Source organism: Mixophyes fleayi, chromosome 8, assembly GCF_038048845.1.
Source record: "Mixophyes fleayi isolate aMixFle1 chromosome 8, aMixFle1.hap1, whole genome shotgun sequence".
Lineage (NCBI taxonomy): Eukaryota > Metazoa > Chordata > Amphibia > Anura > Limnodynastidae > Mixophyes > Mixophyes fleayi.
In genome coordinates, this window is record NC_134409.1 from 121377784 (window position 1) to 121395652 (window position 17869).

The window sequence follows — 17869 nt, forward strand, 5'->3', positions numbered from 1 at the left end:
ATAATAGCACGGCAGGATCTGGAACGATGCAAACCTGTGGACCGGGAACCCCAGGGAACATTCCACCAAGAGGGTGAGTGACTTCATACCCACGTCCGATACCCATCTGCCGCTTCTGTCTAGCATTCACGTTTTGCAAGATTTTACTATGAGTCAATTATACCTTGCAATTCGGAACTTTTAATTGTTATGTCAGCATTACTGTTTATTGAAGGATTTGAACAATTACGAACAGTATTTTTCTATCCTCGGACTTTGATTTATACTTATGTCTTCAATACATTTACGGATTTGTTTTTTTCTAAGTGTTTTAGAACACGAGTGTATTATCTATTTATCAGTATTGTGATCATTGTAGTGAACAGAGAAGAATTACAGTTATAAGGCTTAACAAATAACATAACTCTGGGAAAGAAAGCATAATCATAACTGCATTGTAAATATTGTATATCAGATGACTCCATGCAAGACTGGTATTTCTCTAAGTTAGGGTGCAAGGAAAATGACTTCAAAGCAGAGCCCTGCTCCCAAAGGGTTACTGTTTATTCTGTGGCTCTGCAGACTCAAAGCTACAAGATACCACTCTCACCTGTAGCGGAAACTGAGCAGCTTCAAAGGCCCACTGGTGTAAGATATGGTCGGGTATAGGAGTGGTGTTTTAGCACCTGAACAGATGCTAAGAAGTCATTCCCACCATGTGGTCTTCTGCAAGGAGATCACATGATGTCTTGCTATATTTTATATAGGCAAATATAATTCAGTTTCCAAAATACAACTTACTATCAATATAATTAGTAATAAACCACATATTCATAAACAGTATTATGAAGAGCAACCCACAAGTCAAATAAAGCTGTCTGTCACTCCGGGAATGAGAGGAAATCAATATCAGCTCAATTAAACCACTGGACCTGTGCATGTTTGGTATCTATATATTGGTAAATTTGTATTGGACTTATTATTAAAATTGGGTCTGTGTGACACTCCCCAGAAAAAGTTATGTTATATTTTAGCATTGGGTATTAAAAACAGAGAAGATGTAAATTGTAAAACTATTTCACCCCCCTCCTTCCCTGGGACCACACCCCAGTAGGTGGGAAAAGGTGGAAAAAGTGTAATTTACCTTGGCACAGATTGTACAACTCATATGCAAGTTTATTTTACATATTTGCCGTATATCTTGTCATATTTTATTAATTGTTTTTATTACCTGTAAGCGCTGTACTTTTTGTATATTAAATCTAAAAATGTAATAAGTGCTGTCCTTATTGCTCGAAGCAAATTCACTGCCTGTTTATAAGAGTTTGAGTGTTTGGCTGTGTTAACCCTTTAAATGTTAACTCTTTTAGCTATCAGAGCACAGAGTGTGTGCAATTGGGTAATTAAGTCATAGGTTTGCTACAGACCTTATACGTAGCTGGTGGCAGTTGCGGAGAGTTAGATATGTAGCCTAAGAGATAGCCTAAGAGATAGCAGAGATTGAGACTGGAATCCTGTTTGTTCCCTTGCGTGAAACTTCCAAGTCACGAGTGCGGTTTGTGACAAGTTAAGGTGATCAGGAACGGTTTCCTAACAAAATAGAGGTGATATATTGTGTGACTGTTTGAATAAAAGATAATAAATCAGGGAGCTGGCAGAGGCGGCTATCTCTGACAATCATCATTGCTTTTCGTTGTGTAGAATACATTTATATACGTTTTCCATGTTTGCCAAAGATCATATGTTCATTTAAAAAGGAGTGCTAACCCCGTAGAACATATACACAGGTACAGATCCCTTATTCTCTACCATTTATAAACATTTAAAAAGGTAGCTATGTACTATAGCTACATACACGCTGTATTAATACATTTCCCAGTATGCATAGTTGGCACGAGCCCACATTCCTAAAACGGATTAAGACAAGTCTGCGTCTACTAGTAATTATAAACTTTCTCCCATTGGATAAGGGCTTTATTGTATGTACTATTTAGTTCACCAATACAAACCCTTAAAAGTTGTAGCCAGTATCATATGCATGAAACACACATCAGCGTATGGTTAGTAACTAATTTGACTATTTAAGAGGGGAACTTTTCACAGGTTGTTCAATTACTCAAACATTCTAAGAGTGAGTGGTGAAATTCCGGAGGAAGGTGTGGTGAGAGACAGCTCCGCCCTGCAACAACTAAACCGTGATCAGCATGCAAGAGTCACTGCTGGGCGGAGCTCTCTCTTCAGCACATCACTGGAGTACAGCAGAGCATGTAAGCGTTGAAGCTCAGGAGATATGTATACTATATACATACCTCCCAACTGTCCCGATTTAAAGTCTTTAAGTCCCGAAGCAGGAAGATTGGGAGATATTTCCATTCCACTGCTGCTCTGCACAGGTGCCGAATGCGCTTGCCACTGGGGTGTGAGGCTTTGAAAGTGTGTTTACAGATGGCTGTGAGTGGCGCAGCATTCGGAAGCGCTGAACACGCCCATGTGGCATGGTGCACCGCCCCTCTTATCATGCTTTGAGGTGCAAGCACTCCAGCTTCAAGCATTTAAAGTTGGGGTGCCCAACTTCAAAAGTTGGGAAGTACCTATATATATATAATGAAGGGTAAGAAATATTATGCAATACACATGTATCGTACTAGTTTTCTTAGCACGTGTCCTATAGATTGCAGTTATGTAGGGACACTTGTGACATAATAATTCTATGTGGATATAAGTCACTAATCTAAACTGGTAGCAGCTGGACTTTCTGGAAGGAGCAGACAGATCTAGCGTAGACTAGTTATTATTATTAATTTTTATTTATAGGGCGCCACAAAGTATCCGTAGCGCCGTACAAGGACAAACAATGGCACAGTACAAGGTGAAACAGCACAGTACAAGTAACAGTAAGCACTATAACTCTGGGGGCTCAGGCACAGCATGAAAGAGAGGGAGGGAGGGGAAAAGTGAGTACAGGCAGGTAACTATGGCCCAAGAGGGTGGGCACGGATGACAGGTTGAGAGTCACTGAGGGGAGCGGAGAGAAGCGAGAGGAGACAGAGAGCAGAGGGACTGAGAGGAGGTGAGCTGAGTAGCTGGAGAGCGCAGTTAAAAGTGATGGAAACAGAAGGTAGGAGAGCCCTGCTCAAAGGAGCGAACAATCTAAAGGGAGGGGAAGACAGACAGACACATGGATGAGACGGAGAGACGGGAGGAAGGGGGAGAAGGGAAGAAGGGAAGAGAAAGAGAGGTAGCCGACCGGTGGGAGTTTAGGCATTAGACTGGAAGGCTTTAAGGAAAAGGTGGGTTTTTAATGTTCGTTTGAAAGAGGACAGAGGACTAGTTGCTGCAAGACCTCATTGGAGTAGCAGCAGCTTGAAGGACGGTAGGGGAAAAGAAAATTAACAAACAGACGTCATTGCAGAATAAGGTCATTGTAATAACATTCCAGTGATATGGATTTAGCCAAACCAGGATTCTCTCACCACTAAGAGCGTTCCTCCTCTGTCCACGTCACAAACGTAGACTGTGACTGGGTTTGTTTTTCCATTATCTACAGCCTTTCTATGCATGTGACGTCTGCTAGGACTTGCTCTACCCAACACCGCAAACCTCATATTACTAAAGGATATCATTGGGATCAGCATTATGGTATATGGCTAAATATGTGGATGGAACTGACCACAAGACAGTCTGTACTCCAGTAACAGGAGACCACTGGTAGCAGCAGGAGGAACAAGCGTATACAAGTCATTGGAGAAGAGTTAAATAGGAGTTCTTTACTAGTAATATGAACCAGACCAAACTTTTTCTGTACTGCTGACTGTACCACAAATGTTGAAATAGATTATATATATATATATATAAATATCTATCTATCAGTAGTCAAAGTGGGTGTATATATGGCCATACCGTCACATCTACTGCCTACATTGTAAACTATCAAATTCCATTTACTTACATTCCCCTTACATACCGCCACTTCGACCACGAATATATACTATAAAGTCTTTTGTTCATTTAGACATCAAATGTCATGGCTCTAACAATGCAGTCTGGACTCGGGACTCAAGAGGCACTCACAGAGAAGCAAGAGTACATCAGACATGAGTGTTCTGAGCGTTTCCTTAATGTACCAAGAAAGAACACTCTGCCCTGTGAAGTTACAAAAGATTCCGCAGGGTATCAGGAAGGAGTAAAAAAATGAGGAAAGAGCTACTGGAAGTCTGGAAAATATTAGGAAGGAACTCTTACACGTTCCTCATGCTTCAGAGAAATGTGTCAAACCTTGATGGGAGAACTTATGTTACTGCCCTGTTATGTGATGTAGAGGTAGGCATGTCTGTGATACCCCAGTTGGTGTGTGAATAGCTGGATGAAAAAATGCCATCTACAAATTTGAATTTAATATTTTATTTTGCAGGAACATTATAATAAGGTTTGTAGTCTACCTCTTATTATTTAAATTGCATACACTGAACACCTAAAGGTGGTGGTTGCAAGTCTGGATTTCAAAGATATCAGAAATATACATGGAATACAAGTTGTAGGATAAGGCTGGAACGGTTCAGTGGACCCTCAGGGAGGTAGTCTAAAGGATGATGTCATATCTAAGGGCCTAGGTCAGGCTTGGCTAATCTGTGGCACTCCAGGTGTTGTGAAACAACAAGTCCCAGCATGCTTTGCCAGTACATAGCAGTGAGCCAATGTAAGGGGGATCTGAGGGCAAGTAGCAAGAGTGGTAGAGATGGAGGATGAGAGAGGGTGAGGTATTCTACATGGGGAAATGGCTAAGCAGAGGACTGATAGGCTTTTATAAACTGGTGGGTTTTCAATGACCATTTGAAGCTATACAGGCTAGTGCAGTGTTGGCTAACCTGTGACACTCCAGGTGTTGTAAAACTACAAGTCCCAGCATGCTTTGCCAATATATATCAGCTTACTGCTGGAAGGGTATGCTGGGACTTGTAGTTTCACAACACCTGCAGTGTCACAGGTTAGCCAACACTGAGCTAGGGGATAGTCTGATAGAATGATATTAACCCCCTGAATCTCTTCCATCTCTGTCCACCCTAGTTATATATTTCCAATACTGAATAACTTACAACCTTTCTTATTTCTGTTATGTCCTAGAATATTTGTCTATTATGACATATGTTAAAAGCAAGACTGATGAATTCTCTATCTAAGTACTGATCTATTGCTTCCTTCAATATCCTGTTCCTTATACCTTGTTGTATGGTATAAAAACGTAATAAAATATTATTTAAAACTAAATATTGAGAAATTGTGTGCTCTGTTATTACCCATTCAACACTTTTCTCTAATGAATATAATAACAATAAATAAATGCATAAAATATGTGTCAGTTATCAATTTACTGTGGATATTCCTGGATTCAGTAATTTGGTAGAGGTACAATTCTGGAAAATATTACAATAAGCTTTAGCAGCGGATCCCAATGACGCGTCAGCAAGCAACGTCAAAGTACATTGTGGCAGTATATAAGCACACGGATAATTCTTAAGAAAACAGCAACCAAAAAAAAGAAAAAAATAAATCTAGAAAAATAAATTACATTTCACATCTGGGCAAGACGGATGTGTAGTACCACAAACACGTATATAACACTGCTTGCTTTCCATCCCTGTGCATTTCCAATATAGTCTAAAAAGGATATAAGGTTTGTAAAACTAAAATGCATACCTTTCTCTCAGGTCATATAATTCATATTTGCCAACTCTCCCGGAATTCGGGTAGATCTCCCCGACTCCCAGGAGAGCAGGCAAATATCCCGCAAACAGCTTCTTGCGTCAAAATGACGCGATTCGCGGTAAATCGTGTCATTTTGGCCCCGTCCCCCACGACAAAAACTGCATTTTGTCACACCCCCAACCACGCCTCCTGCCTGGGATCTCCAGGAAAGAGCTCTAAAAAGGTTGGCAAGTATGCTATAATTATGTTAGACCTTGCAAGCAAAAACAAGATAACATTTGCTTGGACAGATGGAAAACAACTGGAGAAAAAAAAATTGTTATTAGTGAAATTGGCGCATAACCCGGCCAAAGAGGTCACAGGATCCTTCCTTCCAAAACCAGATCACCAGGTGGGTGCAGTCCATCACTGGCAACACCGCAGTGTCTTCCATTGTCATTTATATCAGAAAAGAGAAGTAGGATATTTTCGACCAACGTGGGACAATTAGGATAATGCCAGGAGAGAGGCACAAGGGGCACTGCCAAGGGAGCATCATTTCTATATGACCACAACTGCATTCCACGGCCACTGCATCAGACAGTACAAGAAGTGTGAGAATACTGCAGCGTGGTTGTGTGTATTAGCACCAGCAGGACAATTGCTTTGGATGGTTGTTAGAAATGTGAGCAGTCTGTCTGAACCGGGTATGAGCTTGTGTGCACTCAGTTAAAAACGTTGCGTTCATTACTGCAAGCACCTGATCTGACACTGCACTGCTACTTAAGTCTGATTAATTAAACATTAGCATAATTTGCCATAAATAAAAGGTATAAGCAAGTGCAGTGATGGATTAGAAAGAAAGCCTATTGCACATTGATTTCTAGCACTGCTCAAGTACTTCCACTTAAATGATTTGTGCAGAGCAAGATTTACATATCTTAATTGCTGCTGCATAAACTATATATAATTTGTATATACACATCTGCCTCCCACCTCTCCTGTGTTTCTCCAGCAACCCTCCTAACCTCTCCCCAGATTTGTGTATACTGTATTATACTGCAAGAGGCAAGCATTACCATCCAAGTAATTAAACATTCCCAGGTGAAGGGCAGGACTAATTGTAAGAGATATAGGCTAATTATTCAACACAAATTGCTATTGGTTAGTATAACACTAAGAAATTGACATTTTTTTTTATATTTTGAGCAGAGAACACTTTCAATCTGTGTTATTCATCAATGGACATGAATCAGCCACCCACAACGACATGACAGCTCTGCCCCCAACCTGTGTTGTTTTACCCCAAAATACTTGTATTGGTTCAGCATTGCATAATACAAAAAAGCAAGCATTTGTGGCTATGCAGTTGTTATCAGCATGCTGACAATAAAACACACATGTTGTGACAACAGGTAATTGCAAACAACTGAAACAGTAATAACATACATCAATACAATCATCTGAATCCCAACCAGGGTATAAAACAGTCTTCTATGTAGAAGCGCAGGCTGGCTTTATCAATGCTGTCCATTGCTTTTTGTTTTTCCGCTAGGGCAGGCCTGGCCAACTTGTGGCTCTCCAGGTATTGTGGAACTACAATTCCCAGCATGCCCTACCAACAATCGCCTGAAGAGCATGCTGGGACATGTGGTTTCGGAGCAGCTGGAGAGTCACAGGTTGGCCAGACCTTCTCTAGTGCAAAGTTTACCAAACCCAGTCCTCCTGGCCCCCCTGACGGTGCAGGTTGTCCAGGTGCCAAGTGAAGTAATTACTATCACCTGTGGATCTGTTACAATGTGTCAGTCAGTAATGAATACACCTGTGCTCCAGGAAAGAGATATGGAAAACCTGCACAGTTAGGGGGCCCTGGGGATTGCATTTGGGAAACCCTGCTCTAGTGCGAGCATCTTTTGTGGACAGTTATCTGTGCACAAGTTTTCATAAATCCACCCCCTTCCTCCCATTGAGGTTGTGCAAAGTGGCCCACTAAAAAGTCAGAAGGAAGAGTTCTTGCAAAGTATATGTACAGAACCGTATAGCTTAATCAGTTTTATACAGTCCTGGTATAAGTGAACTGTACTTGGTTATTATACATACATACAGATATCCTGCAGAAGTTTCCAGTGGCATCTAAAACAATACATGATGCTACAATAAGTCAATATTGGATTTTTCACATGCAATTTGCCATTTCCTTGTTGTGTATATAATAAATATTTACAAAAGCTCATTTTGCAATATGATGCAACTTGTATTTTAGCTTCAGGAGTCCTTTAAATACTCGTCTTCAATAAATATCAACTTGTCAGACCAAAACAAAATTAGAAGAACACAAAATAGAAGATGTTGGAAACCCAGAAGTAGAACATTGTTCCAACACCTAAGACAGCATCTACTCCAATGACTTGTTTTCCAACTGCAATCACCTAGATTGGGTTAATGATGGAGCTTTCTTTAACATCAGGTGACAAATTCAACTCAGTTTATTGCAACTGTAAAAAAGTGTGAAAAGCAGAAATAGTATATAGTACCAAATAAATAAGCGTTGTAGTGTGCATGCAATTGGTCAGAATGTAAAAACAGGGACATTTACATGGGCAAGAAAAACCCATAAGAAATTGAAAACCCTGAAGGACACATTGTTATAAAAAAAAACAAAAAACAAAAAAAAAAACCACACCTGTCAACTCTTCTTTTTCCATCCCATGTTGCAGTTGGAAAGTAGGTGGAGAAAGCCCAAACAGTATTAGGACACTGAGTAAAGGAGCCAGGTAATCATTTAGTAAAAAATAAATGACACTTACCTTCCCTCAGAATTGTACTCATCGTCCACTTTTCAAGCTGTTTAAACACTAATTAAATGCATCAAACTATTACATTCCTTGCACTCACTAACGATGAATAAGAATAATATTCTGTAGAGAGGTGGATTTTTCCCTGACATGTGCACAGACAGGCTGCAATGACCCAGCAGACACAGCTTAGTACACACCTGAGCATTTTCATTTCTCATTGTACATACACAAAAGTGACACTAGAGGGCGGCAGCCTACAACTATTCCTCCCATCGCTTCTAACTAATCGCAGATGTAAATCAGTGACTCGTGTCCTCGTCACAGGAGACGTTTTCTACTACTTGGGCTACAAAAACATGGCAGCCGCTACTGCTCTGCAGACAGCTTCAGACATACAAGTGAGAAATCGACTTTATTAAAGTATCTTTTTTACTAGCTGTAAGTAATGACTGTCCAGAGGCTGGTTTACTGCCATAAGGGACTATACAGTGTCTATGTGGGGTAAAGGGGGTGAGCTCTTGTATTATCCAGTCTAATGAGACATCGCTTCCGGCTGGTTGCTATGGTAACGGCTGTACACGGAAGTAACGTTGTGATGATGCAGAGGGGCCTTGGACTGGTGATTGACAGGTGACTGCTGCAGAACCTCTTTCCATACAGTGAGGTCTGATTGACAGGTGAGGTACTGCAGGAGGTGGGTGACTGGGCACCACATGTATGCCAATCTGACTTACACACACAAGGGCAACCTGTGGCTCTCCAGCTGTAGTTATGATGCAAAGAGGTATTGATTGAATGGCTCTGGTGATTTGGTCTTGAAGTTATCTATGTTCCTATGTCTTGTCATAACATTAATTGTATCATGTTTTATTACCATTTTTGCAATTAGCCTTTGCAGCCTGTGCATATGCAGCTTTATTTTGGTCACTGGCTAAACTCCTGATTGTAAACTTCTGTTACCTATTACTCTATCTGAGTCATGTTTGCCGTTTATATGGAAGGGCTGCATTTTTATGTTATAGATGCACTTGTTATTATGATTTACTGACAGTTGATGCCAGCAACTTGATATTATTACCTTATACCAATGTTTATCCAACATTTAAAGTAGCATCTTATTGCAAAAGTTATCAAGAGATGTATGTAAATGGTTCACAAAAGTATAAAGTCCTAAACGCTGATGTCAGACTTTACTGAATGTATTACGTTTGTCTGCCTAATATGAACTTGACAACCTGATTGTAACTTAACAAGGTTATATGAATGTATGTTAGTTAGATATTTCCACTAATTTAAGCATTAAAGAATAATTACAACCAAAATTAAAAATCTATCAGATCAGACACATAGGTTTGTTTGGGTGTTGTTCTTTTAAGTTTCTATGAACATTTAATTAACAAATATAATCTCTGGCCAACCTCCTGTTAATATATGAATATATAGCAGGTTGTCTTTTTGCTTTTAGGCAGTCAAACATCTATAACAATGAATTGAAAACATGACTTTTATAGGAAATCAGTACATTAATATGCTTATATATCATTTATTTTTTGTTGCAAAGACAGGGTATATATAAATCTGCAAAATATGGTACTTGCATAGGCAAAGTCTTTTTACATGCATCTGCTTTATTCCTAGCTTAAAGGAGGCTGCAAAGCAAATATGACTTTGTACTCTACCAGAGAGGAGGAGTTAGAGAAATTGCACCAAGCCATGTAAGTTCATTGTTACATAGAGTTTACATATAGTGCAATCTTTGGATAGGTGATACACAGTAATATATAGCAAGAACACAACGGACCTGAGTCATTAAGGAGAGCAAAGCATAAAAAAGGAGTAATTTTGCACCTGGGCAAAACCATGTTGCATTTGAGGGGGAGGTAAATTTAAAATGTGGGGACAGATTTATAGTTGGGGTAAGGCATGTCGTAGATCAACTGTAAATGTCAGTGTAAAAACAAAGCTATCAAGTACGTCTGTGCTACATGAAAACACAGCCAGTATTTTACTTATGTGCAAAATAATAAACTAATTTGCACCCCTTGCATTGTAAAATGGTTTGTCCCAGAGAGGATTTACTCCATTTTTGCCTTACTTTCCTTAGTGACTCAAGCCCTACATGTGAAGATGGGAATCTTTGTCATATCTATCTATCTATCTATCTATCTATCTATCATACATATCTATCTATCTATCTATCTATCATATATATCTATCATATATATATATCTATCTATCTATCTATCATATATATCTCATCTGTCTATCTTCTTGCAAATGAGTGTTTAATGTTATTTCTTGGTGATGGTTTTAAAAAAATAAACAAAACAATACCAACTAATAATAATAATAATATAATAATATATATAAATATATAGTACTGTTTTGTTTATTGAGTCTTGAATCGTACATATGCCAAAGTAAAGAAAATGAATATGTTATAAAGTAACCTCCACATAGTGCTAGCTCTCTCTCTCTTTATATATATATATATATATATATATATATATATATATATATATATATATATATATATAATTATATTATATTATATATATGTATTTTCCTTACCTTAGAATTGCAGATAAAAATAAACTAATTGAGGCAATGAAGACCCACAGTGTTCCGCCATCGATGGAGTCCTACAGCCAAGCATCAGATGTAGCACACAAAAGAAATCAGGCCCTTCTAGAAGTAAGTTATGTGAAAGTATAATCCTATCCTACACTGAGGAGTCCTAACAAGAGTGAAACAGTCTGTCTATAGGTTGAAGAACTGTGTCCCAAAGACTCTGTCATGCTCTAAATGCCCAGTGGGTAAAGCATTTACGTAAGGTTTTGCCAAGTAGATGACAATACCCAGAAATCTATTTTGAATACAAATTACTTATTGTCATTATTTCTATGAGGTTTTTTTTCTGTTTCGTAAATGGCCTATTATTATATCTGTAGATGTTTGTGTCTTATTGTGATAGAACAGTGAGATACAACAGCAGTGTGTCTGTAGAAGGAGAATTAGCATGTGGGTTTTGCATGTTGACAAGATGCATTACTAGAATTAGATTTCTGCCAAGGGGTATATTGATTGCTGATCGGCAGCCAGCAAGATACAGTGTTTCATTCCAAGTTGTAGTGCTTGGTGCCTATCTACATGAATGTTCTAATGGGACAGCTATCGTATGCCCCCGACTAAAGATAGGCACACTTAGCAACCGAATTGTTTCTTTGTCTTCATTTAAATTTATAGTGATGCAAACAGTCATTGAGTGTAATTTAGGTCGCCAACTTGGATGCATATCTGACAATCAAATTTTATCAACTAACATGCACACACCTATGCGTGTATTCATATGTTTCAGGTACCACAGATTGTGTCTGTGTGGACTGGCTGATATAACAGTATGCAGATAATGGCTGTAACCTTTTCACATTCATCTCTCTCTGTCTTATCACTCAGGGGTATATTTACTAAACTGCGGGTTGAAAAAGTGGAGATGTAGCCTATAGCAACCAATCAGATTCTAGTTGTCATTTATTTAGTACATACTACAAAATGACAGCTAGAATCTGATTGGTTGCAAGAGGCAACATCTCCACTTTTTCAAACCCCCAGTTTAGTAAATATTCCCCTCAGTCTGTTTGAAACAGAACGGGAGGGTCCCGACTCCCCTCTCCAATTAGTTCATGGGGGCAGTTACGCCTGCTCTGTAAGAGGGGTAAGAGTTAGGGTGGATTTGAAAGTTGTAACTACACAGTTAGGGACTGTTTCATAAACATCATCTTTTCTTGCAGGATTTGCAAATAGCTGAAAAAAATCTAAAAATAAGATTGCAAGTCCGTCCTGACCGCTCTGTCGTTAAGCTGGAGGTTGGTATTTTGTGGCATGTTGTATTGTATAAAGTGAACTATTGAACTGAAAGAGGGGGATTTGTTTGCTGGCTAAGTTCCATCGGAGCCTCACAGGTTATTTGGTACCCAAAACATCACTGATTTTTTTCCCCCTGTACCTTATAGAAGTTCTACCAAAAATCTGCAATGTTTTGTGTACTGTAACACAGGGAAGTGTGCACACCCGCACGTCACACAAGGCTCCTACTGGACCTCGCTCTGAATTTTACTGCCTCCCAAAATGTTTACATTTTCAAATTAATTGATATAGGGGGTCGTCCATTATAAAACATATTTTCTGTAAAGTACATAGCTAGTACATCAGTTTTTATGTTATGTTTGCTCACATATATAGAGCACATATAAGCGGGCAGAGACGTGTTTTCCGTTTTATTTAGCTGCATTTTATCCTTTCATCATCATCATCACCATTTATATATATATATAGCGCCACTAATTCCGCAGCGCTGTACAGAGAACTCATTCACATCAGTCCCTGCCCCATTGGAGCTTACAGTCTAAATTACCTAACATATACACACACACAGACACACACACAGACAGGGCTCAATTTTGTTAGCAGCCAATTAACCTACCAGTATGTTTTTGGAGTGTGGGAGGAAACCGGAGCACCCGGGGGAAATCCACGCAAACACGGGAAGAACATACAAACTCCGCACAGATAAGGCCATGGTTGGGAGTTGAACTCATGACCCCAGTGCAGTAAGGCAGAAGTGCTAACCACTTAGCCACCGTGCTGCCCATCCTTTAAGACGTCAAGGCCCCCTCCAAAACGGTAGAATCTGTTTACACTGCACCCGATCTGTGTAAAGCCAGGGAATAAGTGTATCTAATTCATTTTATAGAAAGAACTAAATACTATTATTCCTGCGACCACATTGGCCGTTTTATTCTGTTATTCTTCACTGGTTTTTAGAAGTTCCCAGAGGATTCTGTTTATAAATACACCATGTATAAATAGCTTGTTTAAATGCATTTTAAAACGAAGAATTTTATTTGACTGAAAATGGAATTTGCAATTTACTCCAATAAACAGCATTTGGCAAAAAAATTAACATAAACTAAACATAACCATTAGCACAATAAAACTGACCAAACAAAATATCAGTGTTCCTAGTTTTGGCCAAAGATCTGAAAGGCAGCTGAATGGTTTTAGAATCTCCACTGAGAGCTGACTGTGATATTATCATCATGCAGTTTATTTGTCCATTATCACCTCTACACTAGCAGCATTAGTATTTATTCTCTATGTTTCACGATCATCCCAGGGTCATTTTAGTTGGGAAATGGGGGTGTATACTCTTGTGAAATACAGACAATTTTCTGCTGCAATAAATAACAATTTGTAAGGATCTCAATATATATTGGTATTGACCATACATATTTCCAAATTTAGGGACATCTGATCCTTACAACTAAACCACCCTGTCTACTCTGTTCAGTACAGTAATGTTGCACTCCATCAAACTTAAGGCATTGGACTACACTAGTCACATAGTACAGCAATCAGCAAATCTTGCTTGATTATAATTAATCTCAACCTTAATTAATCTTAATTAATTAATCTTAATTAATCTCAACCTCTTTTCTTCACTTAACTTTGTAGCTGGCTGTATTGATTTCCATTGGCCACTAAGCAGACCAGGTAACATGATGATATTATTCATGGAACACTAATAGTAAACTTTGGGGGCTGTGAAGAACCCTGAACTATTCTGCTAAACAGAAATCAATCATTAGTGGATAACCCACCGCTATATAGGGCAACTGTTGATTTCGCAGTGGAACTAGTATCTGTGCTCTTAGGGGTATATTTGCTAAACTGCTGGTTTGAAAAAAGTGGAGATGTTGCCTATAGCAAGCAATCAGATTCTAGCTGTTATTTATTTAGTACATTCTACAAACTGACAGCTAGAATGTGATTGGTTGCTATAGGCAACATCTCCACTTTTTCAAACCTGCAGTTTAGTAAATATACCCCAAAGGGGGGTATTCAATTGTTGCTCCGGACCGCAAAAAAATGAGCGCGTTAAAACTATTACCGTTTATACGGTAAACTTGCGCGTAAAAAACGTTAATACGGTAGTTTACTCGCTGAATTTCATCTCGCAGCTCAGGGAGCTGCGAGATGAAATTCAGCGAGTAATTACCGTATAAACGGTAATAGTTTTAACGCGCTCGTTCTTCCGGCGGCAGGAGCAACAATTGAATACCCCCCTTAGTGTCTGTTTCCCTCCACCCCTCCTTCCCGGCATCCTTCTGCTTTCTCTGTCTTCTGTTTCCTTTCCTGCCACCACCCCCTTCCCCTTTTATAAAAACACAAGATGAGAGGAAGCAGTCTGTATACTAATATTGCAATGTTTATTATGTTAGATGTTATTTTCCTGCTGTTTACTCTTCAAATAAAGACTAAAAAAAAAAATAGATAATCACTCTAGCAATTTTGTATTTCAGAATCGCTACTGGGCGTCGGTGGAAGCAGAACTACCGAAATGGGAGCAGTTTCTTCTAGGAAAAGCTCAGTTGCCTTTTGGTATGAAACAAAACCATCAGTCAAAACAGAAGCTGAAATATTCCCAAACTGTGCAGAGGAAGAACCTGCCCCCTTCTGGCTTCAGTTCAAACACCTTTTCAAAGTAGCTGCAGTTGTTGGCAGACTGTATATAAATGAATGAAATTAATTGCTGGCTTTCATTAATTGGAAACCGCTATCCTGATAGTCCCCTTCTTGGCAGCTGTAGAGCGCGGGGACCTCGTAAACGAGTGATCCATGGTTACATTACGCCAGCAACGGGTTGGATTTTCATGGAACATAGGAACCTAATGCAATCCAGATGTTGTTGAACTACAAGTCTCTGCAAGTCATAGTTGAATTACTAAGAATATTTAAATATTAAGGGAAGGGACTCGTACATGCTGTACATTCTTGAAAAGATCTTCAGACCTGTCATGCAGAGAAGAATGGTCATACATGCGGTTTTATACTACAGAAAGTTACATATGAATGACAGAAATCAGGGCTACAATACAGACACACTCCCTAGTAGGAATTGTCCAGAAAAGAAAACGGTTACGTTTGAGCATAGTTGCCTACATTCCGGGAGACTCCCAAATTTTTGGGAGTTCTCCCGGACTCCCGAGAGAGCAGGCAAAAATCCTGTATTCAGCATCTCCCCGTTGTTGAAGATGGTGGGGGCGGGGCTAATCGCGCCATCGTGGCGCCGCCCCCTGCTGCGATTGGCTAGAATTTCCTAAGATTGACAGGGGCGGAGCCTAATGGCGCATCACGCGTGGCCACGCCCCCTTGACGGACCCCCCTCCCAGACAGCTGGCTTCAAAAGTAGGTAAGTATGCGTTTGAGTGACAGATATCAATCTATAGTGCGTGCGTTACAAAGAAACCCCTATAAGACTCGGCTATGATCCTCCTACAGACCCCCATTCTGGGAGAAGATCTGAATGCATAACACACAGCAGGGACAAGAATGGGAGGGGTACACCCTCAAAGGAAAAAATGTTAAATAAAGTAGATAGAATCACTTAACCCTTTGTGTTGTGTATTGACTTAAACATGTACCTGTTTGCCTTGTCATTCTGTAATGGCTGAAGTTTCAATGATGTTGCTTTTCAGATTACAGAGTATGTGTATATATATATATATATATATATATATAACCCTATAGACTTCTCCGCTCCACCTATATCACATGACAGCTATTCTGCCACGCTCCTGAATAATATACGTTTTAATGGCGTTATTAGAACTGTTTGGGAGTTCCACGACGGCCACCAGATGTCATTGTAGCATTCGACAGATTCCCAGTAGCATCATTTGCTAGGCCAAATATCTGTTTAATAAACACACATTAATAATGACTAGCAAATGGAAGAAAAACTAGAAAATGAAACAGCTTTATTTGTGGTGTGAAATTAAAAAGGGAATGGATACTGGGGAAAAAAAAAAATTGACAGTAACCAAAAGTAAAAAAAAAAAAAAGATTTAATTGGTGCAGATTGTTCCTAACATGCTAAAGTGCTGGACCTGACATCCGGAGAGAGGAGAGAATCACAGGGTTGCCCGCCAGTGAGAGTTATTTTTATGATGACAAAGAAACGGGGACATTTGGTCTGCAAATCCTAATTATCAAATGTTTGGAAAGGTGCTATATATAATATAAACAAGGTGCCTGGATGGCCCATGTACTATGTTTAGATGTTGAGCTTGACTAGTCAGGGACAGGGCCATCTTAACAACATGATGGGCCCCCGGGCAAAGCAGTGCACCGGGGCCCCTAGATATAGATATAGATATATAGATGTATACAGATATAGATATATAGAGATAGAGATAGATAGATGTACTTGCTCAGTGACCCTTAAAGGTTTTTTTTGCAGGTTTTTTTCTTTTGCAGGATTATTTATTCTCATTAAGAGCCGTGCCTATGGGGCCCCCTTGCCCATGGGGCCCCCAGGCACCTGCCCATCGTGCCCAATGGAAAAGATGGCCTTGGTCAGGGAAAGACCTGCCTGAAAAGTCAGTGTACTGTGTTGTGCAATTGTATGCAGTATAATAAAAGGAAGCATTACTATTGTAATACTTAAAACTCATCTCTTCCTCAAAGCCTACCACCAGCCATGCACCTAACCATCTCTCCCTGATTGATCTCCTCGCCTCTCTCTTCCCCTGCCCGTTACTCTCTCCTCTTGCACTAGATCAGTGATCAGGGAACAGGGATAAATTACCCCAAATGGGGTAAAAATGAAATTCCTGGGGGTAATGCTGCCGATTCACATGTTGTCAGCTGGATTGTAGACCCCTTTAAATGTGAAATTGCTGTTGTACCAGAAGAGCCTCAAGGGTTGGCAGATGCACTTCTTGAGCTTTGATGCAATAATGAAGCATATATTGCATTTGAAAACAAAGCAGATCTGTGATATTTTTGGATGTCAACAGCTGCAGAGGCATTCAAAATTACACATGAGGAGGCAGTCAAAAAGTTGCTGCCTTTTGCAACAACTTACCTTTGCGAACAAGGATTTTCCACTCTAACGAACATAAAAACAAAGCAGAGAAATCGATTAGACGCTGAAGGCTGTATCCAAATTGCTCTGACATCAAAATGCCCCAATATTGATGCTCTCGTATCAAAAATGAAGCAACATCATTTCTCCGAAACCTGAAGTTTTGCAGTTGAAATTTTGAATCGATTCAATAAAATTTTGAATTCCAATAATTAATAATATATGATTTCCTTCCTTTGAAATCAAGGGGGTAACGTCGGCGTATCTAAATATATTTTGGGGCAAAAGGTAAAAAAGGTCCCTGACCCCTGCACTAGATCCCATTCACTGACTCCCTATTGTACCTGCTGTCTGTTTCTCCTCCCCCTTAGGATGTAAACTCCTACGAGCAGGGTCCTCTTACCTCCTGTCTCTATACCTGTTCTACTTCTCCAACTTCACTGTACTAGCTATGATTTAAGTTTTGGAGTCCTGGTATTAT

At 39.6% G+C, this 17869-nt stretch overlaps 1 protein-coding gene across 4 annotated transcripts; it reads left to right on the forward strand.

Annotated features, from left to right (window-relative positions):
- The first annotated feature begins 8773 nt into the window (after positions 1-8773).
- Positions 8774-15910, forward strand: CEP15 (centrosomal protein 15). 4 transcript variants are annotated; one of them, XM_075184119.1, is made up of 5 exons: positions 8774-8857; positions 10098-10174; positions 11036-11153; positions 12251-12325; positions 14822-15910. In XM_075184119.1, the coding sequence occupies exons 1-5, from the start codon at positions 8816-8818 to the stop codon at positions 15005-15007; spliced, it is 498 nt and encodes a 165-aa protein (XP_075040220.1). In that variant the 5' UTR covers positions 8774-8815; the 3' UTR covers positions 15008-15910. The 4 variants fall into 4 exon arrangements, with proteins under 4 accessions (XP_075040220.1, XP_075040223.1, XP_075040222.1 ...); XM_075184122.1 differs by having other exon boundaries at positions 8853-8897; XM_075184121.1 differs by lacking the exon at positions 8774-8857 and adding an exon at positions 8909-9153.
- The last annotated feature ends 1959 nt before the right edge of the window (positions 15911-17869 follow it).

Coding starts and splice junctions, on each gene's coding strand:
- CEP15 (XM_075184119.1), top strand. CDS start 8,816: ATGGCAGCCGCTACTGCTCTGCAGACAGCTTCAGACATACAA. Junction 10,175..11,035: donor GAGAAATTGCACCAAGCCAT/GTAAGTTCATTG, acceptor TCCTTACCTTAG/AATTGCAGATAAAAATAAAC. Junction 12,326..14,821: donor GCTCTGTCGTTAAGCTGGAG/GTTGGTATTTTG, acceptor TTTGTATTTCAG/AATCGCTACTGGGCGTCGGT.